General features: G+C 35.2%; 1 protein-coding gene across 1 annotated transcript in view; it reads left to right on the top strand.

Moving 5' to 3' along the window:
• Positions 1-22483, top strand: part of RADX (RPA1 related single stranded DNA binding protein, X-linked) — a 65519-nt gene extending 43036 nt beyond the window's left edge. The window contains exons 12-14 of the mRNA XM_032250923.1: positions 6545-6835; positions 13884-14051; positions 21178-22483. Of these exons, the coding sequence (XP_032106814.1) occupies positions 6545-6835; positions 13884-14051; positions 21178-21308 (590 nt within the window). The 3' untranslated portion in view covers positions 21309-22483. The remainder of the gene's footprint in view (positions 1-6544; positions 6836-13883; positions 14052-21177) is intronic.
• Positions 22484-24075: the final 1592 nt, after the last annotated feature.

Below are 24075 nucleotides of genomic sequence, written 5' to 3'. Positions count from 1 at the left end.
AATGTACATGCCTTAATTTAAAAATATTGTATTGCTAATAAATGCTAACCATCATCTGAGCTTTCAGTGAGTAATAGTCTTTTTGCTCATGGAGGGTCTTGTCTTATGTTGATGTCTGTGGCAGTTTCTTAAAATAAGAGAGCAATAAATTTTGCCACATCAGTTGACTTTTCCTTTCAGGAGAGACTTCTCTGTAGTATGTGATGCTGTTTGACGGCATTTTACCCACAGTAGAATTTCTTTCAAAACTGGGGTCACTCCTTTCAAACCTTTACCCATTAGAGTAAGTTTATGGAATGTTCTAAATCCTTTGTTTTCATTTTAACAATATTCATGACATCTTCACCAGGAATAGATTCAATCTCAAAAAACCACCTTTGTTCATCTGTAAGAAGCAACCCTTCATCCATTCAAGTTTTATGATGAGATTGCAGCAATTCAGTAACATCTTCAGACTCCACTTCTAATTCTAGTTCTTTTCGCCATTTCCACCACTTCTGTAGTTCCTACCCTAAAGTCTTGAACCCCTCAAAGTCATCCATGGGGGGTTGGAATTAGTTTCTTCTAAACTCCTTTTAATGTTGAAATTTTGACCTCCTTTCATAAATCGCAAATACTTTAAATGGCATCTAGAATGGTGAATCCTTCCCAGAAGATTTTCAAATTTCCAGGAGGTTTTCAGTTTTCACTTTTGCCCACGTCCATCAGAGGAATCACTATGGTAGCTGTAGCCTTATGAAATGCACTTTTTAAGAATTAAGACTTGCAAGTCAGAATTGCTCCTTGATCCACGGGCTTCTGAGTGGTTGTTGTGTTCGCAGGCATGAAAACAACACTCAACTCCTTGTACACCTCATCAGAGCCCCTGAGTGACCAGGCGCATTGTCAATGAGCAGTGATATTTTAAGAGAAATCTTTTTATCTGAGCAGTAGGTCTCAATACTGGGCTTAAAATATTCAGTAAACCATACTATAAACAGATGTGCTGTTATTGAGTCTTTGTTCCATTTCTAGAGCACAGGCAGTAGATTTAACATAATTCTTAAGGGCCCTGGGATTTTTGGAATGGTAAATGAGCACTGGTTTCAGCTTAAAGTCATCAGCTGCATTAGGCCCTAAGCAGAGAGTCAGCCTGTCCTTTGAAGATTTAAAGCCAGGCATTGACTTTTCCTCTCTAACAATGACAGTCTTAGATGGCATCTTCTTCCAATAGAAAGCTATTTCATCTCCATTGAAAGCCTGTTGTTCAGTGTAGCCACATTCATCAGTTATCTCAGCTGGAATTTCTGGATAACTTGTTACAGCTTCTACATCAGAACTTGCTGCTTCACGTTGCACTTTTATATTATGGAGATAGCGTCTTTCTTAAACTTCATGAACCAATTTCTGCTAGCTTCCAATTTTTCTTCTGGGGTTTCCTCACTTCTCTTGGACTTCATAGAATTGAAGAGAATTAGGGCCTTGCTATGAATTAGGCTTTGGCCTTAGGGAATATCGTGGCTAGCATGATCTTCTATTCAGACCACCAAAATTTTCTCCAGATCAGCAATAAGGCTGTTTTACTTTGTTATCATTCATGTGTCACTAGAATAGCACTTTTACTTTTCTTCCAGAACTTTTTCTTTGCATTCACAACTTCACTAATTGTTTGGCTCAGAAGGTCTAGTTTTCAGCCTATCTTGGTTTTTGACATGACTTCCTCACTAAACTATTTCTAGCTTTTGATTTAAAATAAGAGATATGTGACTCTCCTTTGACTTGAACACTTAGCAGACGTTATACGGTTATTAATTGGCATAATTTGAATATTATTTTGTCTTAGGGAATATGAAGACTTGAGGGAAAGAGGATAGACAGGGGAATGGCCAGTAGTTGGGGCAGTTAGAACACATACAGTATTTATCAATTAAGTTTGCTATCTTATATGGGTGTGGTTTGTGGCACCTCAAGACAATTACAATAGTAGCATCAAACATCACTAATCACAAGTCACCATAATAGATATAATAATAATTTAAAAGTTTGAAATATTGTGATAATTACCAAATCATGACACAGAGACACAAAATGAACACATGCTGTTAGAAAAATGTCACCAATAGACTTGCTCAACACAGAGGTTCCACAAACCTTCAATTTGCAAAAAGTACAGTATCTGTAACCCACAATAAAGTGCAATAAAACAAGGTATGCCTGTATATTGAAATAAATACTATAAACACCCCAATTAAAAAGTGGAGATTATCATATTGGATAAAAAAGTAAGACCCAATCATATATACCATCTAAAAACCTCCCCGTTTCTTAGACAAATATGCTGTAACTACCATTTGAGAATGATTTGGCAATACCTAATTTGTTGGGAATGTGTTGTACTCTGTGACCTAGCAATTCCATTTATGTCGTTGGCTACATAGGGAGACATATTCCAAGATGTTTATTGGAACATTATTTATAATAGGAAAAATTAAAAACTAAATGTTAATTAACAGAGGATTATAAATACAGTATATTAATATACTGTGATGCTATATTGCAGTTTTTTTTGTTTTTTGTTTTTTGTTTTTTTTGAGACGGAGTTTCACTCTTGTTGCCCAGGCTGGAGTGCAATGGCGCGATCTCGGCTCACCGCAACCTCCGCCTCCTGGGTTCAGGCAATTCTCCTTCCTCAGCCTCCTGAGTAGCTGAGATTACAGGCACGCACCACCATGCCCAGCTAATTTTTTGTATTTTTAGTGGAGACGGGGTTTCACCATGTTGACCAGGATGGTCTCAATCTCTTGACCTTGTGATCCACCTGCCTCGGCCTCCCAAAGTGCTGGGATTACAGGCTTGAGCCACTGCGCCCGGCCGATATTGCAGTTTTAATGAATGAATTAGATCTATATGTGTCAACATGGTTACTAATGTATTCCCAGATAGTTTCATGATAGCTTTGGCTTTTTCTATGCTTGAAATTCAAAAGTCATTCATTTTATGAATATACAATTAATATGTTTGTGTGGTTGGTTTGTGCTTATATCTAGTAACTCAGACATACATTTGAAAAGTTAACAGTAACACAAGACGTTACAGGTAGCCTCTGTCTTTCATGATTCTTTAAAAAGTCTGTTATATACTTGCTACGAAACATACTGACTGGAATACCCTGTTATTTTTCAGCCTTGTAGATCTTGCATCAAGGTGGGATTAGTGGAGGCAAGAAGGAGAGGCAAAGAAAATAGCTTCTTTCCCTCCCCCATGCCTCCATACACCCCACCATTTTTCTTTTCTTTTCTTTTTTTTTTTTTTTGAGACAGAGTCTTGCTCTGTCACCCAGGCAGGAGTGCAGTGGCATGATCATGCAGCCTCGGCCTCCCAGGCTCAAGGGATCCTCCCACCTCAGCTACTCAAGTAGATGGGACCATAGGCATGTGTCACAGTGCCTGTTTTTGTTTGTTTATTTGTTTTTGTTGTTGTCATTTCGTTTATTTTTTGTAGAGATAGGGTCTCCTTATGTTGCCTAAGCTGATCTTGAACTCTTGGCCTCAAGCAGTCCTCCTGCCTCAGGCTGGGATTTCAGGTGTGAGCCTGCCTCTCCCTACCTACCACTCTTATCCACATAATGAAATGCTTGGAGTAGATTTTGTAAAATTAAAAAATAAATTTAAAAAATCACCATGCCTATGTACATACATTTTTTAACTTACCACCTAAATGTAAATGTTCCTCATTAAAACATTGAACCAGTCTCACCAGAAATAAGAGTAAAATAATAGAAATAATAGAGTGAAATAATTGAAATAATAGAGTGAAAATTATACTTGTAAAATATAAAAATATAATTTTGCTAAGCAATAAACCTATATTTAGCTATGCATTAGGATTAAAATATAACATGTTTCATGTAGTTATTTTATTAATATTCAAGAAAAAACTCTAGTTCCCAAACACTGGGGTCCGTTGGGGGGATCGAGAGAGGGACAGCGGCGGGGGGAGTGGGGAGGTTGAGGAGGGATAACATGGGGTGAAATGCCAGATGTAGGTGACGAGGGGATGGAGGCAGCAAACTACATTGCTATGTATGTACCTGTGCAACAATTCTGCATGATCTGCATATGTACCCCAGAACCTAAAGTACAATAAAAATCAATTAAAAATCAATTAAAAATTTAAAAAATACAAAAACTCCAGTTCATGATTTTCCATCTTCTTTTTAGAAAACCCTGAGCTCTAGATATACTTTGTATCTTTCCTATTTATTGCCTTTGATTTTTTGCTATTCATAATCAGTAACTGCCAATGTCTCCTGTATTGATTTCATATTCATTCTTATTAGTTAATTATGAATATATAATTTGAGTAGGTAATTGTAGTCCCCAGTTACTAAAATAAAAATAATAAAGCACATTTATTTAGAGGAATTTTTCATATAAACATTATTTGTACCTTGGCGGTTCTTAATATTAACACTCAAATAAGAAAATATGCATAGAAAATATCCTGGCTTCTTCCTAACAGATCAATTATGTAACTGTTTTCTATAAGGTAGATATAAGTACTTAATTTTTAAAAATTAGAATAACATCACATTTTCTTTTGCATGGTGTATTCTAAAATAAGTCAAGCAGGAATGTTTAATATGGATTAGATCATTGCAATAGCTACTAATTGTTCTTCTGATTATGTACTTTTATTGGTTTGAGAGAGATTTATTTCTAGAAGATAAAAAAGATGAAGTCATTTCCCAATCATCAGTTTAGTCCTACTAACTCTTTTTCTCAGCTTTGATTTATCCCTTTTGATCTTTTCATGTGTGATTAAGCTTTTTATCCCTTTTGTTATCAAGCATTATTATAGGAGGCTGTGTGGTCATCAACTGAATTTTTAGTTTAAAAAACTCTTTTGTAATATCGCAGTATTTTAAATTCCTGGTGAATATGAAGTATGTGTTCAACTTCTTCATCTTCCCTTACAACTCAAACTAATACTTTACCTTGTAATAAATTTTCAATAAGCCTCCAGCTAGGCTTAAGAAACCAAGCATGTACACTGGGAATATGTAATAAAATCTGATAATCAGAAGTAGTATATTAGCCATACTGAAACCTTGCTGCTGAAGCCACCTTCTGCCTCAGCAAAGTTTCTTATACTAGGATAAGAATACCATGGCAGAGGTAAGAAAGCAAGTCAGCAATGCTGGTAAACTCTGAAGCTGTCAGCCTATATCAGCTAGCAGAACTGTTGTTCCAAAATCAATTCTTTTCTGATTTTACTGTATGTCTGATTCTACCATGGTATATTATTTAATTAAAATATTACTTGTACCAAATTCCTTAACACAATGTCTGGCATATAATAGGTGCTCTGTAATTGTTGAATGGATGAACGAATGTTATAATGTGTAAGTGTATTAGTCTGTTCTCACACTGCTATAAAGGACTGCCTGAGACTGGATAATTTATAAAGAAAAGACGTTTAATTGGCTCACAGCTACATATGGCTGGGGAGGCCTCAGGAAACCTACAATTATGGCAGGCACATCTTATATGACCCCGGGCAAGAGAGAGAGTGTGTGTAGGAGGAAATGTCAAACACTTATAAAACCATCTCGTGAGAACAGCCATAGGGGAACCAACCCTATGATCCAATCACCTCTAATTAGGTCTGTCCCTCAACAGCTGGGGATTACAATTCAAGATGAGATTTGGATGGGGAAACAAAGCCTAACCACATCAATAAGGGATAAATTAAATTCTGCCTTAGAAACTAAATGTGTTAGATTAATCATACATAAATGATAATTTGACTTGATAATAGAGAACAACAAAAATTGAGGGGGTCTTTCATTTCAATTTAGTTCCCTTTCTGTTTTCCTTATATTATTTATATCTGAAAGGCGTGTCATATATAATAAATAAATGGCCCCTTTGTTTTTTGATTTTTGTTTTGTTTTAACTTTTTTTTTTTTTAATAGATAGGTCTCTCTATGTTAACTAGGCTGGTCTTGTACTCCTGGCTACAAGTGATCCTCCTAACTCAGTCTCCCAAAATGCTGAGATTATAGGCAAGAGGAACCATGCCCAACCCCTAAATGGACCCTCTGAAGGAGCAAAGTATCAAAGAAGGAAACTGTATTTGTTCAGGTTATTTTTAACAGAGATTGACAAAATTTTATTTTAGGCTCAAACTTCCACCAAGAGTGAGTGATCTCTAATCATAATTTTAATTTGTTCCTGAATATATAAAGAACATATGTTTATTTAAGAGCATTTAGAACATTTAGAAAAAGTAGAAAGAAGATCTACATAATTCCAACAACAGAGAAAACAATGTCACTTCAATATTTTAGAGTAAAAGTTTATTTTGAAAGTGAATTTAATTTCTTATTTTAATAAGAATTTTCTTTCGTACATTCATTTTATATTTTGTAGGTGGTTGTTTGATTTTTAAAGTTACTTAAACTATTCCTCATTAATCTGTGTTGTTGTTGTTGTTGTTTTTGCAATGAATGACTTGATTAGTTTATAGATTAATTGTGTCTATCTCATTGTGTCTTTAACAGGTCGACCAGATACAAACCCCAGTTTGCAAGGGAAAGCTCGAAAAACTATAAGTGATAGGTGGGAGAGTCAGCTGTGGAGGGAGAAAAAGTTTGGCTTAATAGATCACCTACACTACAGCCGTGTTTATCCGGAAAGTATTCCACGGAAATTTACATTTGAACACAGAAAGTTTCTTAGTCAGCAGTATAATTCTCAGCCTTCTAAATACATACCACCAGAAGGAAGGCCCCCAAAACTTGATGATTTTAAGAGTGCCCGAAGCCTTGGACATTTTGAAGTAACCATCCTAGGTAAGTCTTTTGAATATCACTAATTTAACATATTTGAAATATACCTACTGTTTTGCTTTAAAATTCTAAGCCCTTCCCACAAAAACATTAAGCCCAACGGGAGTTCTTGTTTGGCTCAAACAAAAGGAATGGAACACTAATTATGGAATAAATGAATCTCTAATTGTGTGCTTCTAAACATTGGCAAGTCCTTGGAAAGTATCTGGGGAGAGAAGAATGGGACAACTAAGGGACTATTCCTCATTCCTATCTGACTACTTCTAAGGCGGCTTCTGGTCTCCCTTACCCACCAATTTCTTGCCTGTATTCTCTGCTTCTTCATTCATTTGAACCACTAAAGGGTAAAGTGTAAGTAAAAGAGAAGAAAGGATACTAATTAAAAGAAGACCCTACAAAAAAAGGCCTGTTTAGCCCCTCAAGATAATAAAATAATCAAGTAACTAAGGTTGACTAGAAATAAGTTATTGAAAAGACTTCCCTTGTCTGATAAGAGAAAATAAGCTGATTTACCCAGGTTTTTCAAAACTTAGAGGTAGCTATGGAACTTAAAGAAATTTAAAGAAGTCAAAACATTTTAAAACTTAGATTTTTTTGTTGCTGTTGTTTCTGAAAGATGAAAAATTTACACACGCCAAGATTCAAAAATAAAATTTTAGCTAAAATGACTCTCAGAGTCAAGGAAACAATGCATTTGTGTTTCACAGGAAGATCTTAGCACTAGGTCTTATTATCTTAAAATAAAGGAATGAGGAAACAAATATTAGCAAATTAACTTAATGACTGAGCAATTTAGTTCATGGATTTTTGCATTTGTAGTACTGAACATCTTGGCCGGTTAGCTCAGTTGATGAGAGTGTGGTGCATATTTGTAGTCCTGGGATAAATTACCTTGACCTTTATCAAGATTCTCTTTTCCCTCTAATTCTCTCCTAACCCCTCTTCCCCTAACTCCTCACATATGAATATGTACAGACATGTGAGTATGTATGCAATCTATGAAAAGTCTGAATTCCCACTGACTTCATTAGACAATCACAGGCCTAAGTTTCAAATGCTTTTTCACTAGACTGCATTACTTATTCTCTTCAAGTAGTTCGTCAACCTTAGTTTTCTACCTAGGAAACAAAAATTATAGCAAAATTTCTAATCCATCGAAAAAAGTAATCATGGTTAATGGATATTTAAAAAATAGTTAGAAAGAATGCATTAAGACCTACAATTTGTTAGCACAATAACGTGACTATAGTCAATAATGATTTAATTGCACATTTTAAAATAACTAAAAGAGTATAATTGGATTGTAACGCAAAGGATAAATGCTTGAAGGGATGGATACCCCATTTGCACAGATGTGATTATTACATATTGCATGCCTATATCAAAATATCTCGTGTACCCCATAAATATATACACCGATATACCCACAAAAATTACAAATTAAAAAAAGATAACCATGGAAATGATGAGTTCATCTAGAAACATAGAACTTGAATATTTTTCTTACTTTTAACATGCTACTGCTTTATGAAAATAGCTTGACTAATACTTCTCAGCTGTATTACATGTAATTATAAACTTGTGTAACTTTGGTTATGAATCAGCTAAAAGCAGGAATCAAATGTGAAGAAGGAAATTTCATCATTCTACCACTAGCTTTAATCCATGTTAGATGGATACTGTTTTTATATAAATTTTATATCCTTCATTTTTCCAAGGATGGTTTACATAGTTAAAAGACAGTGGAAAATAAGGCATTTATGAATGAAACAAAACAACATTTTAAAGGAAGCACAAAAGCTAAGTATTACTAGATATTAGCAAATAATGAAATTTCTACCATTGGCAATAATTTTCTCTGTGCTTTCTGACAGGAAGGCAGAAGGGGTTTTTTCAATTGTTATTGTTTTTTTTTTTCTTTTTTCCCGATGAGATATTTAATTTTAGAGCCAAAAGAAACTTGGATAATATCTTCTCGTCTTACCCTTGGCTAGGTAAAAGCCAGGCCATGATTAGAAATCAGATCTCCTTAGTCTCTAAACGTATCATCTGTTGCAGAGAAAACAATTATATATAGGAACCCTGCTATTTTTTCTCTCAAACAAAATTCAAGTCTGAATTTGCATGAAATTATTGTGTAAGTAGCACAGGATAACAAATGGGTTATCTTCGACTGTAGTTTTTTTGAAAAATGCTCTTCAGATAGTTGCTTCATGCATCAACCTTTTAATATACCTAATCAGTATAATCATTAGTCATATCTTAATAAAGCATTTCCATAAAGGAATATATATTCACTTTATTATTATATAATCCAAGTACTTCACTCTCTAATAGTTTAACTTAATATAGGGATAAAACCTAGACAGCTGGAATAAATGGTACTGGATCCAGTGATTCTCAAACAGTCTTCGTAGGAGGGGGTAGCTTATCAAAGTCATCTACAAGAGGCCTACTCATACGTCTTGGAATCCTGATACACACAAGAGAAGCAGCCCAGTCTACTGCCATTCATGAGAGAATTATTGCCACAGAGAGAATGCCCCTGCCAAGAACACATCCTGTCCATCAGGTATAAAGGAGTAGATTAAAGGTTGACAACTACTATACTTTAAGTAGTACTTGAAGCATAGACATTATACACTTCATGTACTATCTATATTCATGTCTTCAGTCATTAAAGTACTATCTACATCTATACTTCAGGTGCTATTTAGAATGAGAGCTGAATATCAGATGTGAAAGTGCTGAATTTGTCATATATTTTAGTATCCTAGTATTAACCCACGTTGTATTATAAAACCAGACAAATGGTTTATATATATTTTAAGCATGGACATGAACAATAAACTCAGAAGAGGGGAATAAATCTCTTATTACTGTGCTATTTGTTAAAAGGTGAAATCCTAAAGCTGAAGGATGAATTTAAGTATATCTTATACAAGGCAGAACACTTGGTCAGTAAAGGGCCAAGTTGTAATGTTTGAGGCTTTAAAGACCATACAATTTCTCTTGCAACTACTCAGCTCTGCTGTTTAGTGTGAAAGCAGCCATTGACAATATGTAAATGAATGTTCATGGCTACTTGAAAAATGCTTTATGCACACTAAAATTTGAATTTCATGTTTTTATGTATCATAAAATATTCTTTTGTTTTTTTTAACTATTTAAAAGTGTGAACAATGCCACAATAAACATACATGTGCATATGTTTTTATAATAGAATGATTTATAATCCTTTGGATATATGCCCAGTAATGGGATTGCTAGATTATGGGTGAAACTGGAAACCGTCATTCTCAGCAAACTGACACAAGAACAGAAAACCAAACACCACATGTTCTCAATCATAAGTGGGTGTTGAACAATGAGAACACACGGACACAGGAAGGGGAACATCACACACCGGGGCCCTGGGGGGTGGGAGGCTAGGGGAGGGATAGCAGGGGGTGGGGGGATTGGTACCATGGCAATGTCAGAAGCCTATCCTAGAAGCACTGGTTCTTGTCTTTAAATTCTTGCTGTGCCATCTCACTTGCCTCAAATCAATAGATAGTAACCATTAAAACCTCAGTCCATTGCCTACCATGTAAGATCACACACTTTAAATAGAATATATTGAGATGAAGTAATGCTAGATTTTCAGTGCCCTTAGCCCAAGTACAAAATGTAAAATCTGTTGGTCAGTCTTCCCCAATTTTAAGAATTATTTCTCACCTTAAATATAAGAACACACGTTTCAAAAGTTTTAATTGAGCTTACAAATGTTATAGTGTATCATTGGCTCTACTAACACTGATTTGGTTACCCACGAAATCTGATGGGTCAATTGAAGATTAAAAGTCATCTCCTCGATTTTCATTTGACTTATTTAATTAGGAACATAATCCAGCCAGCCTTTCCAAGTCTCTGAAGGCTACCTATTTGTCTTTTAGAAGTCAAAAGATACAAACCCCAATAATAGCACTAATTGGTGAGGGAACCAACATTGAGGGAACCCAGTGCTACTCAACTAATCTTTCAAATAGGCTTTCAGCAAGGAAGGTAACATACCCCAGAGGTACAAATAATTGATCCTGAGCCCATAGGCTAATAACAAGAAGGGAAGAAATTGGTACTGGTATTGGCCTGCTTGGCTGCTTTAATAAAAGAAAATATAGATGAGTAAAGCCTTATTATTTCAGCATAACTATAGCATATTAAATTACTTTGATGTCATAATGCTATTAAAATTTGAAAATATATTTTAAATGCATTTTACAGTAAAGGAAAAGAAAAAACCATACAACAATTTTTTTCAAAAAATATTTTGACAAACAAAATCTAGAAAAGATTATTTTAACAACTCTCCTTCATCATAGCCATTTTTATTGGAGTTTGTACAGGATATTTGTGTTCATTTATTTGTAACGGGAATATGGATGAATTTATATTTGAATACTCTTCCACAAATGTCTTAAACTCTAGTATTGAAAAAATATAGATAAAATGCACAAATGTATATTTATTTACTCAATTTAAGAAATATTTACTGGGCATCTACTGTGCGCCTAGCACTGTTCTAAGTGCTAAAGTTACATTAGTGAACACAACAGATAAAAACCCTGCTCTATGAGAGCTTGTAGTAGAGTGAGATGGTGACAAGTGCTAAGAAAAACAGAAGCTGGGAGTGTTGTAGTAGGAAAGGGTTAAATTTTAAATAGCAGAGTCTCCTGGAGAAAGGAACATTTCAGAAACCTGGTGGAGATGTAGTCAGCTGGGGAAAAACCATTCTAGGCACAGAAGCAGCAAGCAAAAGCCCTGAGGCCTATTGATTTATACGTTTGTATTTTAACTCTAGTGTTTTCTTTTATTTGTTTGTTTGTTTGTTTGTTTTTGAGACAGTGTATCATTCTGTTGCCCAGGGTGGAGTGCAGTGGTACAATCTCAGCTTACTGCAACCTCTGCCTCCTGGGCTCAAGCAGTTCTCCCACCTCAGTCTCCGAAGTAGCTGGGACCACAGGCGCACACCACACCACATCCAGTTTTGTTTTGTTTTGTTTTGTTTTGTTTTGTTTTGTTTTGTATTTTTTGGTAGAGAGAAGGTTTCACCATGTTGCCCAGGCTGGTCTCAAACTCCTGGACTCAAGCAATCTGCCCACCTCAGCCTCCCAAATTGCTGAATTACAGGCAATAGCCACTGCGCCCAACCAGAACTCTAGTTTTAATCAAACAGCTCAGTAAAAAAGTCACTGATAATGCTAAAGCTCAGCTCCCAATATTTCATAATTTGGAAAGCAAGTAAAAATAATATCAATGACACACTAATATGTCAACCTTCGTGAAAATATCATGATTTCCAAATTCTGATAGTTTCCCAGTTTCATCCGTCCTTTTTTATTTGCAAGTTGGAATGGCCAATGGTACATTTAATGCAGTGTTTTCTTTTTATTTTAAAAAAAATAGGCTGGAAGCGGTGGCTCATGCATGTACTCCCAGCACTGTGGGAAGCAGAGGTGGGCAGATCACAAGATCAGGAGATCGAGACCATCCTGGCTAATATGGTGAAACTCCATGTCTACTAAAAATACAAAAAAAAAAAAAAATAGCTGGATGTGGTTGCATGCGCCTGTAGTCCCAGCTTCTTGGGAAGCTGAGGCAGGAAATTGTTTGAACACGGGATGTGGAGGTTGCTGTGAGCTGAGATCTCATGGCTGCACTCCAGCTGGGGCGAAAGAGCAAGACTTCATCTCAAATAAATAAATAAATAAATAAATAAAATTAATGATATATATCTGAGTTAAATTTAGTCTTAGAATCAACGATATAAGATACCAGCATGTATACATTTACATGAGTCTTGCAGCATTGCTAGTTGTGGGGTGGCTATGCTTCTTATAATAATTAGAATTCTTGGATAATTCTAAATAATATGATTATTCCAGTTTATGGCTACCAAATTTTAGTAATCCTTAGAAAGCTCTAAATGGCCCTTATCTATATGCTAAGTTAAATATCTGAGATTCAATGTCATTTCCCTGTAAAAAGCAAAGAAGTTGCATTTCTGAATTGGCTTGCAGCTTAATGAGAAGGATTTGCATATCGATCATTGGCCTGTACTCAGTACTTAAGAATCACTGTAAAATATGAATCAGAGAAATATTAAGGTCATAGACTCTAGATGACTAAATATCTGGAAAAGACTGAAAAGGATGAGTTAAAGGTAACTCTCAGGTTTCTGGTTTGGGTAACTGGATGGAATTCATAGTTTTTTAAAGCTGTGCTCTGTGTGTTTGTTTACCCTTACTCCAATCAAGATGGTCTATTTAGTCTGGTCTACACCTTTGGCCTGTGCTATTCCCTGCCATGCATGAAATGCTCTCCTCTCTGTTTATTTAAATGATACTCATCCTTTAGCACATAGCTAAAACCCTTTTCTTCTTCTAGGAAATCTTTTTTATCTATCCTAACTGACATTGACCCACATAAAAAGATGACAGTCAAAGGTCAGGATTCCCCCTTAGCCCTTAGTTGTTCCCCCTTAGCCCTTTTTCTACCACAACCTTTTGTGGCCCTAATGGTGAGTGTGTGAACCTTGTCTTTTATATTTGAGGACAGATGGGACCTAGTTACTACGTCATCCCTGAACTTGCTTTAGTCAGATATCCTTGAGTCCAAATGACAATAAGGGAACCAACAGTCATCTCCAAATTCCCCTGCCCCAGAATAGCACCAATCCTAAATGACCAAGGAAACGCTCTACATGTCTTCATTTATATGACCATGCTATCTCTTGTATAGTAAGATTCCAATCTTCCATCAGTAGAGGAAAACTTTTGAACTGTTATTTCCAGCAGTGGTGAAAGGTTGCACTAAAGTGTCTACTCTTTCAACCAATGCCATGTATTCATAAATTGTAATGCTAAAAGTTTAGTCTACAGTTTTCAAACACAGTTTTTTTTTTCAGATCTGAAGCTATTTGGAACATGTTGGGATCAAACCAGCAAACTTGGCATCAGCACCACATGCTAACCCACTGAACTTTTAATAATGTATGAATTTTCTTTAACAGGCCTGAACCATGAGATAGCAATCGATGTTGCATTCCTACCCATGTATTGTCCAGAAGATATTCGAACATCTCAAATAGACACACTGTTGACCTCCATGAATTACAGCTGTGCATATCCACAGAATGCAAATGCCAATGACCGATTGCCAGGTCCGAGAGCAGTTGCAGGTAAAACAATCTCAGTGTTCTTTTCACTTAGAAAAAAAAATTAATTATAAACAGCCCTAACCTTAAGATTTTATTACGTAAACAGTTCTAGTCTTAACATTTAATGTAGTTTTAATTAAAGGGTTATTTGGTAAATGTTCCCCAAAACTTACAAATGAGAATATGTATTTTAAATAAATTGAATAGCTGTTTCTACTCTAGGCAGGCATTAAGAATATTATTTTATAATTCCAAGTATAATTATTTCATCAGACATAAGTGGTATGCACATGGAGCAGTACAAATTCTACTCTTTCCTTTTTCTCAGGCAACACAATTTGTCATTTTGCCTTATAATTGCCTGGAATTATAATACCTCCATAGTATAGTAGAGTAAAATTGTTTTCTCTTATAAATGTTTAATTATTCCAGTGCTATGCAATAAAATCCTTGAGAACTGCTAGGAACATATGTATTCCCAATAGTGAAACTATTCAAGCAGCTAATTGTTTAGGTTGCTGCATAATATGCTGAAATTTAAACTGTTTCTATGTACCTATAAAATTATCTGTCCAATTATAATTACCCCATTCACTTTTTTTGTTGTTATTTCTAATTCCTAAGCATGTGGTAAAGTTTCTAGCAGTTTTCATTGAGCTTATCAGGATATTACATTTAAAATAGCTTTTAAGAAAGGCCTTATTATCTTGGAATTTCGTAGCGGGTCTTTCTAAGCTGATGTGACTCTTGAGTGTATGCTGTTTTTGAATAAGTCTTATGAGCTGTGTCTGATGATAAAGTAATTTTTGGCAGTAATAGTTGCTGCAAATTGAACTAGAGTACCTAATTTTATAAAAGATGATTTTTTTTTTTTTTTTTGAGACGGAGTTTCGCTCTTGTTACCCAGGCTGGAGTGCAATGGCGCGATCTCCGCTCACGGCAACCTCCGCCTCCTGGGTTCAGGCAATTCTCCTGCCTCAGCCTCCTGAGTAGCTGGGATTACAGGCACATGCCACCATGCCCAGCTGAATTTTTGTATGTTTAGTAGAGACGGGGTTTCACCATGTTGACCAGGATGGTCTCGATCTCTTGACCTCGTGATCCACCCGCCTCGGCCTCCCAAAGTGCTGGGATTACAGGCGTGAGCCACCGCGCCCGGCCAAAAGATGATTTTTTATTTTTCTCACAGTCCATTTTAGAGATGATGTGTTAGTCGACCTGCAGTATTACTTTCTACATTGGAGTTCCTTAGACTTTCAGTAATTTCACATTCCTTAATTAGTGCCCTAATATGCAGCTTGAATATATGTGCACTCATGTATGCTCGTTTCATATAATATCCACTTATATCACATGTCTTCTGCTATATGTCTGTAATACTATTGATATAAAATACCAGTTCAGCATTCTCAGCTAATTGCTTGGTCCTAGTGCCAGTATTCTTCCAGTAGTCACTAACATGGTTGTATGAAAAATACCTGGTACCCTTCTGCCAACGCAGGTAATATTTGATATGTGAAGGACAAAAATCACCAGGGAAGAACAATTATTTGGCAATCACAAAGTGGTTCATTTTTTTTTTTTTTTTTTTTTTTTTTTTTGATTTACAAACATCTTTACTTCCTAGGACAGAGGACAAATCTTCCCACTTCAACAAAAAATAAATCAAATTTGACATTGTATTAGCATGTAAGGCAAAAACAAGACTTCCGTAATCGTCCATAATCTTGAACACAAGGTAGTTGTTTCCGGATGAGATTTCCTACACAGAGTAGCACTGCTTCATTCAGTCATGCATTCTACTACCTCTATGCTGTGAAAGCCTTCCCCCCGACTTTTTCTTTTGAGCCAGGGTCTCACTCTGTCACTCAGTCTGGAGTTCAGTGGCATGACCACAGCTCACTGCAGCCACTTTGAGAGTAATATCATTTTTGTGACATAGCATTAATAATAATAATATGTATAATATAATAATAATAGTGTCCATTTAATTCTGTACCAAGCACTGTGCCTAGGCATTTTATGTAAGTTATAACTAATCCTAACAAGAACCTCACAAGGTAAGCCTTACTATCCCCTATTTACAGATAACTAGACTGAAAATCAGAGAGATTCACTAGCATGAGTAACAAAGTTAGATTTTGAAACATGATCTGATTCCAAACTTTTTCTTTCATGATTCTAAACTGAAAGATAAAAATAGTTACAAAATGATGTAATGCATTGGCTCATGGCATAATGCTAGTGTCATCTTTCAAACATTCTTTGTAAAGTAGTTTCTTTTTTCTTACAAAAGCCATACATATTAATAATTTAAAAATTCAAATAGTACAGAAAGGTACCAGGTAAAAATGAAAGCTCCCCTCCTTGCCTTCCCAGTCCAGCTGTTTCCACCAAACCACCCACCTATTCTCAGGAGATAACCAGTATTATTTGAATCCTTTAAGAAATGATTTTTGCAAATGAAAATATGTATTCTATTGCTCTCTCTCTCAAATAATTACGTAAAAATAGAATTAGTAAACATATGAATTCTATATCCAGCTTTTTCCCTTTGACAGTATATCTTTGACATACTTCATTTTAGTATATTGAAAGCTACCTCGTTCTTTTTAATAACTACAAAGTATTCCACTGTGTGGATGTGCCAAAATTTATTTAACAAGTCTCCTACTGGTAGACATTTAGATTGTTTCCAAATGTTTTTGCTATTAACAAACAGTACTGCATGAATATGTGTGTGTGTCAATAAAATCTTTACACTTGTTTCGCTTAAGAAAATGACCACCAGTTCCACCCATGTTGCTGGAAAAGATATAATTTCATTCTTTTTATGGCTAAATAGTATTTCACAGGGCATACTTATATAAGAGATATGTAACTTTGGTAGATATTGTGAAATGGTTCTCCAAAATGGTTATACTAATTTTCACTTGAACCAAAAGCAAGAGTGCCACTTTACTCATGCCATTGTAAAAACTAGATATTGTTGGTCTTGCTAATCTATGACAGATAGATAGGCAAAAATAACATATTATTAATTTGATTTGCATTTATCAATTATTTCTGAGCTTTAAAACCTTAATATGTTTATTTTCCATTTATATTTTTTTCTTTCTATAAGCTTTCTATGCTAGTCTTACCTTTCATTTGTCTCTATTCTTTCTTAGTAACTGGTAAGTTCTCTCTGCATATTAAAGAAATTAACCTTTTATCATGTGTTACAAAGACTTTTACCCAGTTTGACATTGTTTCAATGGGACAGTTGTTTTGGTTGTTTAAGTAATTTTACTCATATGTACTAAAATACATTAGATTTTTTATCTTGTGGTTGCTGGTTTTGTGTCATCTTCAGACATCACTCTGGTCAAGAATACATTTTTAAAATTCACTGTCCTTTTCCAGTACTTTTAGAGCTTCACCCATACATACTGATATATGTTTATCGTGATAAAACATATATATCAAAATTTACTATTTTAATCATTTTTATATGTACTATTCAATGACACTAAGTACATTTACAATGTTGTGCAATCATCATCATTATTCATTTCCAAAACATTTTTATCATCTCAAAAAGAAACTCTGCACCCATTAAACATTAACTCCCCATTCTCCCCTCTTTCCAGCCCTGAGTAACAGCTATTCCACTTTCTGTCTCTAGGAATTTGCCTATTTTTCGTTCCTTTTTATGGCTCTGGCTGAGTAATATTCCATTGTATGTGTACACCACATTTTAATTTTTTGTGCATACATTTGCCTTTTCTTTTAATTTTTATTTCTATAAATTTATGGGGTACAAGTGCAATTTTGTTGACATGCATAGATTGCGTAGTGGTCAAGTTGGGACTTTAAGATATCCATTGCCTGAATAACATACATTGTACCCATAAAGTAATTTCTCATCTTCCACTCCCTTCCCACCTCTCACCTTTCAGAGTCTCCATTGTTTATCATTCCACTTTCTACATCCATGTTGACGCATTTTTTAGCACCCACTTATGAGTGAGAAAATGAGATATTTAATTTTCTGTGTCTGGCTTGATTCATTTAAGATAATGACCTCCAGTTCCACCCATGTTGCTGGAAAAGACATAATTTCATTCATTTTATGGCTAAATAGCATTCCACAGGGCATATATATCACATTTTCTCTATGCATTTGTCTGTTGATGGACATGTAGGTAGGTTCCATATCTTTGATATTGTGAATAGTGCTTCAGTTAACATATGAGGGTAGGTATCTTTTTGATAAATTGATTTATTTAATTTTTAATTTTTTGGTTAAATAGTAAGTATATGTATTTATGGGATACATGAGATGTATTTTGATACAGACATGCAATACATAACAATTACATCAGGGTAAAAGGAGTATCCATGCACTCAAGCATTTGTCTTTTGTATTAAAAACCACCCAGTTGTAGTCTTTTGGTTATTTTTAAATCTACAATTAAATTGTTATTGACTTTAGTCGCCCTGTTGTGCTATCAAATAGTAGGGCTTATCCATTATTTGTAACTATTTTTTGTGTCTGTTAACCATCCCCACTTCCTCCCCACCCCACCCCTACTACCCTCCACAACCTCTAGTAACCACCCTTCTACTCTTTATGTCAGTGAGTTCACTTATTTTGATTATTAGGTCTCACAAATAAGCGAAAATATGTGTTGTTTGTCCTTCTATACCTGGCTTATTTCACTTAGCATAATGATCTCCAGTTAATCGTGTTGTTGCAAATGACTGGATCTCATCTTTTATGACTGAATAGTGCTCCACTGAGGATATGTACCATATTTTCTTTATCTATTCATCTGTTGATGGTCACAGGTTATTTCCAAATTTTGGCAATTGTGAACAGTGCTGCAGCAAACATGGGAATGCAGATATCTCTTTGATTTACGAATTTTCTTTCTTTTAGGTATATACCTAGCAGAGGCATTGCCGGATCCTATCGTAGTTCTATTTTTAGTTTTTTGAGGAACCTCCAAATTGTTCTCCATAGTGGTCATACTAATGTACATTCCCACTAACACGAGAGTTCCCTTTAGCCCCATACTTGCTAACATTTTTTATTGCCTCTCTTTTGGATTTAAGCCACTTTAACTGGGGTAAGATGATATCTCATTTAAGATTTCATTTGCATTTCTCTGATGTTCAGTGATGCTAAGCACATCTTCATATGCCTGTATGCCATTTGTATGTCTTCTTTTGAGAAATGTCTATTTAAATCTTTTGCCAGTTTTTTAATTGGATGATTAGATTTATTCACATATAGTTCTTTGAGCTCCTTATATATTCTGGTTATTAATTCCTTGTCAGATGGGTAGTTTTGAAATATTTACTCCATTCTATAGGTTGTCTCTTCACTTTGTTGATTGTTTCCTTCACTGTGCAGAAGGTTTTTAACTTGATATGATCCCATTTGTCCATTTTTGCTTTGGTTGTCTGTGCTTGTGGGATATTACACAAGAAATCTTGGCCCAGACCAAAGTCATGGAGATTTTCCACATTTTCTTGTAGTAGTTTCATAGCCCAATGTTTTAGATTTAAGTCTTTAATCCATTTTGAGTTGATTTTTGTATATGGCAAGAGATAGGGGTCTTGTTTCATTCTTCTGCATATGGATATCCAGTTTTCCCAGTACCATTTATTGAAGAGACCCTCTTTACCCCAGTATACGTTCTTGGCACCTTTGCTGAAAATAAGTCCACTATAGGTGTGTGAATTTGTTTCTGGGTTATCTATTCTGTTCCATTGGTCTTTGTGCCTGTTTCAATGCTAATACCATGCTGTTTTGGTTACTATATCACTAGCATAATTTGAAGTCAGGTAAAATGATTCCTCCAGTTGTGTTCTTTTTGGTTAGGATAGCCTTGGCTATTCTGGGTCTTTTGTGGTCCATATAAATTTTAGGATTTGGTTTTCTATTTCCCTTAAGAATGTCATTGGTATTTTGATAGGATTACATTGAATCTCTAGATTGCTTATGGTAGTATAGGCATTTTAACAACATTAATTCTTTCAATCCATGAACATGGAATGCATATCCATTTTGTGGGGGTGTCCTCTCCAATTTCTTTCATGGTATTCTATAGTTTTTACTATAGAGACATTTTACTTCTTTGGTTAATTTCTAGGTATTTAATTTTATGTGTGTCTATTGTAAATGGGGTTACTTTTTAATTTATTTTTTCAGATTGTTCACTTTTGGCATATAGAAATGCTACTGATTTGTGTATGTTAATTTTGTATCCCACTACTTTACTTAATTTGTTTATCCATTCTAATAGTTTTCTGGTGGAGTGTTTAGATTTTTCCAAATATAAGATCATATCATCTGCAAACAAGGATAATTCGACTTCTCCCTTTCCAGTTTGGACATCCTTTATTTCTCTCTGTCCAATTGCTCTAGGTAGGATTTCCAGTACTATGTTGAGTAATATTAGTGAAAGTGGGCGTCTTTGTCTTGTTCCAGATCTTAGAGGAAAGGCTTTTACTTTTTCCCCATTTAATATGATACTTGCTATGGGTCTGTTATATATGACTTTTATTACATTGGGGTGTGTTTCTTCTATCCCCAGTTTTTTAAGGGTTTTTATCATGAAAGGATGTCGAATTTTATCAAAGGCTTTTTCAGCATAGCATCAATTGAAATGTTCATCTGGTTTTTGTCCTTCATTCTGTTGATATGAAGTACCACATTGATAGATTTATGTATGTTATTCTGTCCTTTCATCCTTGGGATAAAACATTGATAATTGAATTTCAAAATAGAAAACTTTATCTTCGCACTTCTTTGAAGTGTGCCAATAAGCTATTTATTTGGAATCTTCTAAATGACCTTGAAGATATGTAGATTTATTTTGCTGCACCAAGAACAAAACAAAAACCCAAAATTAATATGGCTTTCAAATACTAGTTCATGCCTTGACATTGTTAGTATATCTGTTTGATGTGTTCACCTTTATATGCAGAAATTGCCGTGTAATTTTGGTAAATGCATATAATCAATTGGAGGGAAAAGGGAGAGGATGAGGCACATCGTTAATATTGTAAGAAAAATTTATCAGCTTATGTGATACTAAAGTCGAGTAAATATTTAACTATTTTACAGTACTTACCATCTGCTTTTTACTTTTAGGTGATATTATAAAAGCGGTAACTGAACTGGATAGAGTGCATATCGTCGGTATCTTGGACATCTGTAATTTGGGTAATAATAATGTGGAAGTCTATTTGCACAAAATTTATAGTCCAGAGAATACTTCTTAAAAGTTAGCAAATGAAATGATTACAGATTACAAGAGGGCACTGCTTTAAATATATTCTGTCATTTTGCTGGTAATTTCAGTAAGTGTTTTCAGCAAAAATATTACATGAGCTCTAAAGCTATTAAGCAGTTTCATGTTCGTCTTGTATTTGGGGTGCTAAGACACCATTTTCGATTCATTATTGAGAAAGGTCATCAAAGTAAGCTTGTGTATAAGGAAATTTACCTTACTTATCTTACTAATATGACTATGATCTTGACTTGTAATAATTTATGCTCACTATTCCATTTGTGAAGTGTACTTTCATTCTAAAGCCTCAGTACAAGCCATCCTAACTTACAAGGGTAACTTTTCATGGAGATTTAACAACCTTCCAATTTTATTCACATATTATGGGAAATTTTGAATTGCTAGTTTGAAGACTATTCTAAAGTGGTCAATCTGCACTTCTCACAACTAAGGTAGTTTGTATCATTTTCAAAAGTACATATTATTAGGGTTTATTTGCCCCTGGTCTTTGGTTTGCTGAGCCGCAAAATGAGCGTGCTAAATTAAATTGTCTTAAGGATTTTCCACTTCATTTTGTGACTTTGTGTGGTTCGAATTTCTCAGTATTTTAACCAGCGTGTTGATGTTAAAGCCAAAGGCTGCAGTATGCCTGTATTCTTGCTGTATTCATTTGTAGTTTCCGTATTTGTAATGTGAGTTTGAATAGTGAAATTTTATCTCATATTAACATTTCAAATGCTCATATTGAAAATGGAAGATAGTAAATATGGGAATTGATTTTATTCTGGTTGTCTATTATACTTCATTTTAAAGGTAAATGGCCACTCTGCATTTGCAAGGCCCTGTGGTTGACATTTGTGTGGTTTGTTAGATGAGACAAAATGACCATCATATGAGTTTCTAGATTATTCTGTGTCAAGATAAATCTGATTCCAGTTAAGCTATAAACTTGTGGGATTTTCTTGTAGCCCTATAGTTCTGTGACTTCATTTGCTATACTCTTTAAATGTTTTGGGCAGCGTATGAACCTAAAGATATACGGAAGTTTATTCATAAATGTGTTCAGTCTTTTTCTCTTTATAATTGTGTGTAAATGTTAAATAAAATAGTGGATTCTTCTCGTGTTATGATGTTAAGTGAATTATTAAAGAAGTTAAAATGCAACAACTTTTTGGTCTCCTGTCTCATTTTGAATGCATTTGATGTGTTTCCTTCATATTTTTGGCCTAAATATATACTTACTAAATGAACCAAGATGCTTCTTCCATATGGGTTTAAAGACTGTTGTCAAAACAAATCTGAAATATATTAGCTTTTTGAAAAATTATATGCACATTTTCAGTGAAAATCAAGCAATATCCTTAAAATAACGCAAGTACCTCTGATGTTATTCTAAGGTTATTGTATCTGACTTCTAGTAGCTTGAGGTCTAAAAGTTGCCCCTAACAAGGTTTTAATATCCATTTTGTAGATGGGGAACTGAAAAAGAAAAAGACTATATTACTTATGCAAATTAGTAAAAACAAGCTAATGGTAAGGTCAAGCTTATATTTCAAAGTCTATTTCTTTAAACTCTAATTGGAGCACTAAGTAAAATGAGGCTGGGCATGATGGCTCACATCTATAATCCCAGCACTTTGGGAGGCCAAGATGAGTGGATTGCTTGAGCTCAAGAGTTTAAGACCAGCCTGAGCAACATGGTGAGACCCCTGCCTAAAAAAAACAAATAAATAATAAATAGAAGAAGGCCGAGTACGGTGGCTCACGCCTGTAATCCCAGCACTTTGGGAGGCTGAGGCTGGTAGATCATGAGGTCAGAAGATCGAGACCATCCTGGCCAACATGGTGAAACCCCGTCTCTACTAAAATACAAAAAATCAGCCAGACGTGGTGGTGCACACCTGTAGTTTCAGCTACTCAGAAGGCTGAGGCAGGGTAATTGCTTAAACCCAGGAGGCGGAGGTTGCAGTGAGCCAAGATCACATCACTGCACTCCACCATGACGACAGAGCAAGACTCTGTCTCAAAAAAAAAAAAAAAGAAAAAAAAAAATTTTTTTTTTTTTTGAGACGGAGTTTCGCTTCTTGTTACCAGGCTGGAGTGCAATGGCGTGATCTCGGCTCACCGCAACCTCCGCCTCCTGGGTTCAGGCAATTCTCCTGCCTCAGCCTCCTGAGTAGCTGGGATTACAGGCACGCACCACCATGCCCAGCTAATTTTTTGTAGTTTTTTAGTAGAGATGGGGTTTCACCGTGTTGACCAGGATGGTCTTGATCTCTTGACCTCGTGATCCACCCGCCTCGGCCTCCCAAAGTGCTGGGATTACAGGCGTGAGCCACCGCGCCCGGCCTAGTAAAATGTTTAAATAATAATACAATTTCTATTAGTATATTGGGTCACTACTAGATAAATTCTATGCTATGGGGCTCACAAAATAATGAGCGAAATTATTGCAGCTTATATCCAAATCTTCTTCAAGTGCCTACTCCATGCCTAGCACTAGGAAAACAACACAATACAAGCAAAAATAAACATGGCCCCTATTATGATGGAACTTAATAGTCTCTTGAAGGAGAAACACATCCAAGTAATTGCACAAATAAGTGAGACAAATATATCAGTAGAAACATGTGATTTATATTAGAGCTTTTTAGCAAAGTGAAGGGCACTAGGAAAGTTTTTCCTGAGGAAGTGAACTTGAGGTATAAAGGATATGCAGCAAAAGGTGTGTTTGAGAACTTATAAGGATTGATATGGCT

This window comes from Sapajus apella, unplaced genomic scaffold (genome assembly GCF_009761245.1).
Source record: "Sapajus apella isolate SASKATOON/1434 unplaced genomic scaffold, GSC_monkey_1.0 scaffold73, whole genome shotgun sequence".
NCBI lineage: Eukaryota > Metazoa > Chordata > Mammalia > Primates > Cebidae > Sapajus > Sapajus apella.
Note: the sequence above shows the minus strand (reverse complement) of the source record. Positions and strands in the feature narration are given on the sequence as shown.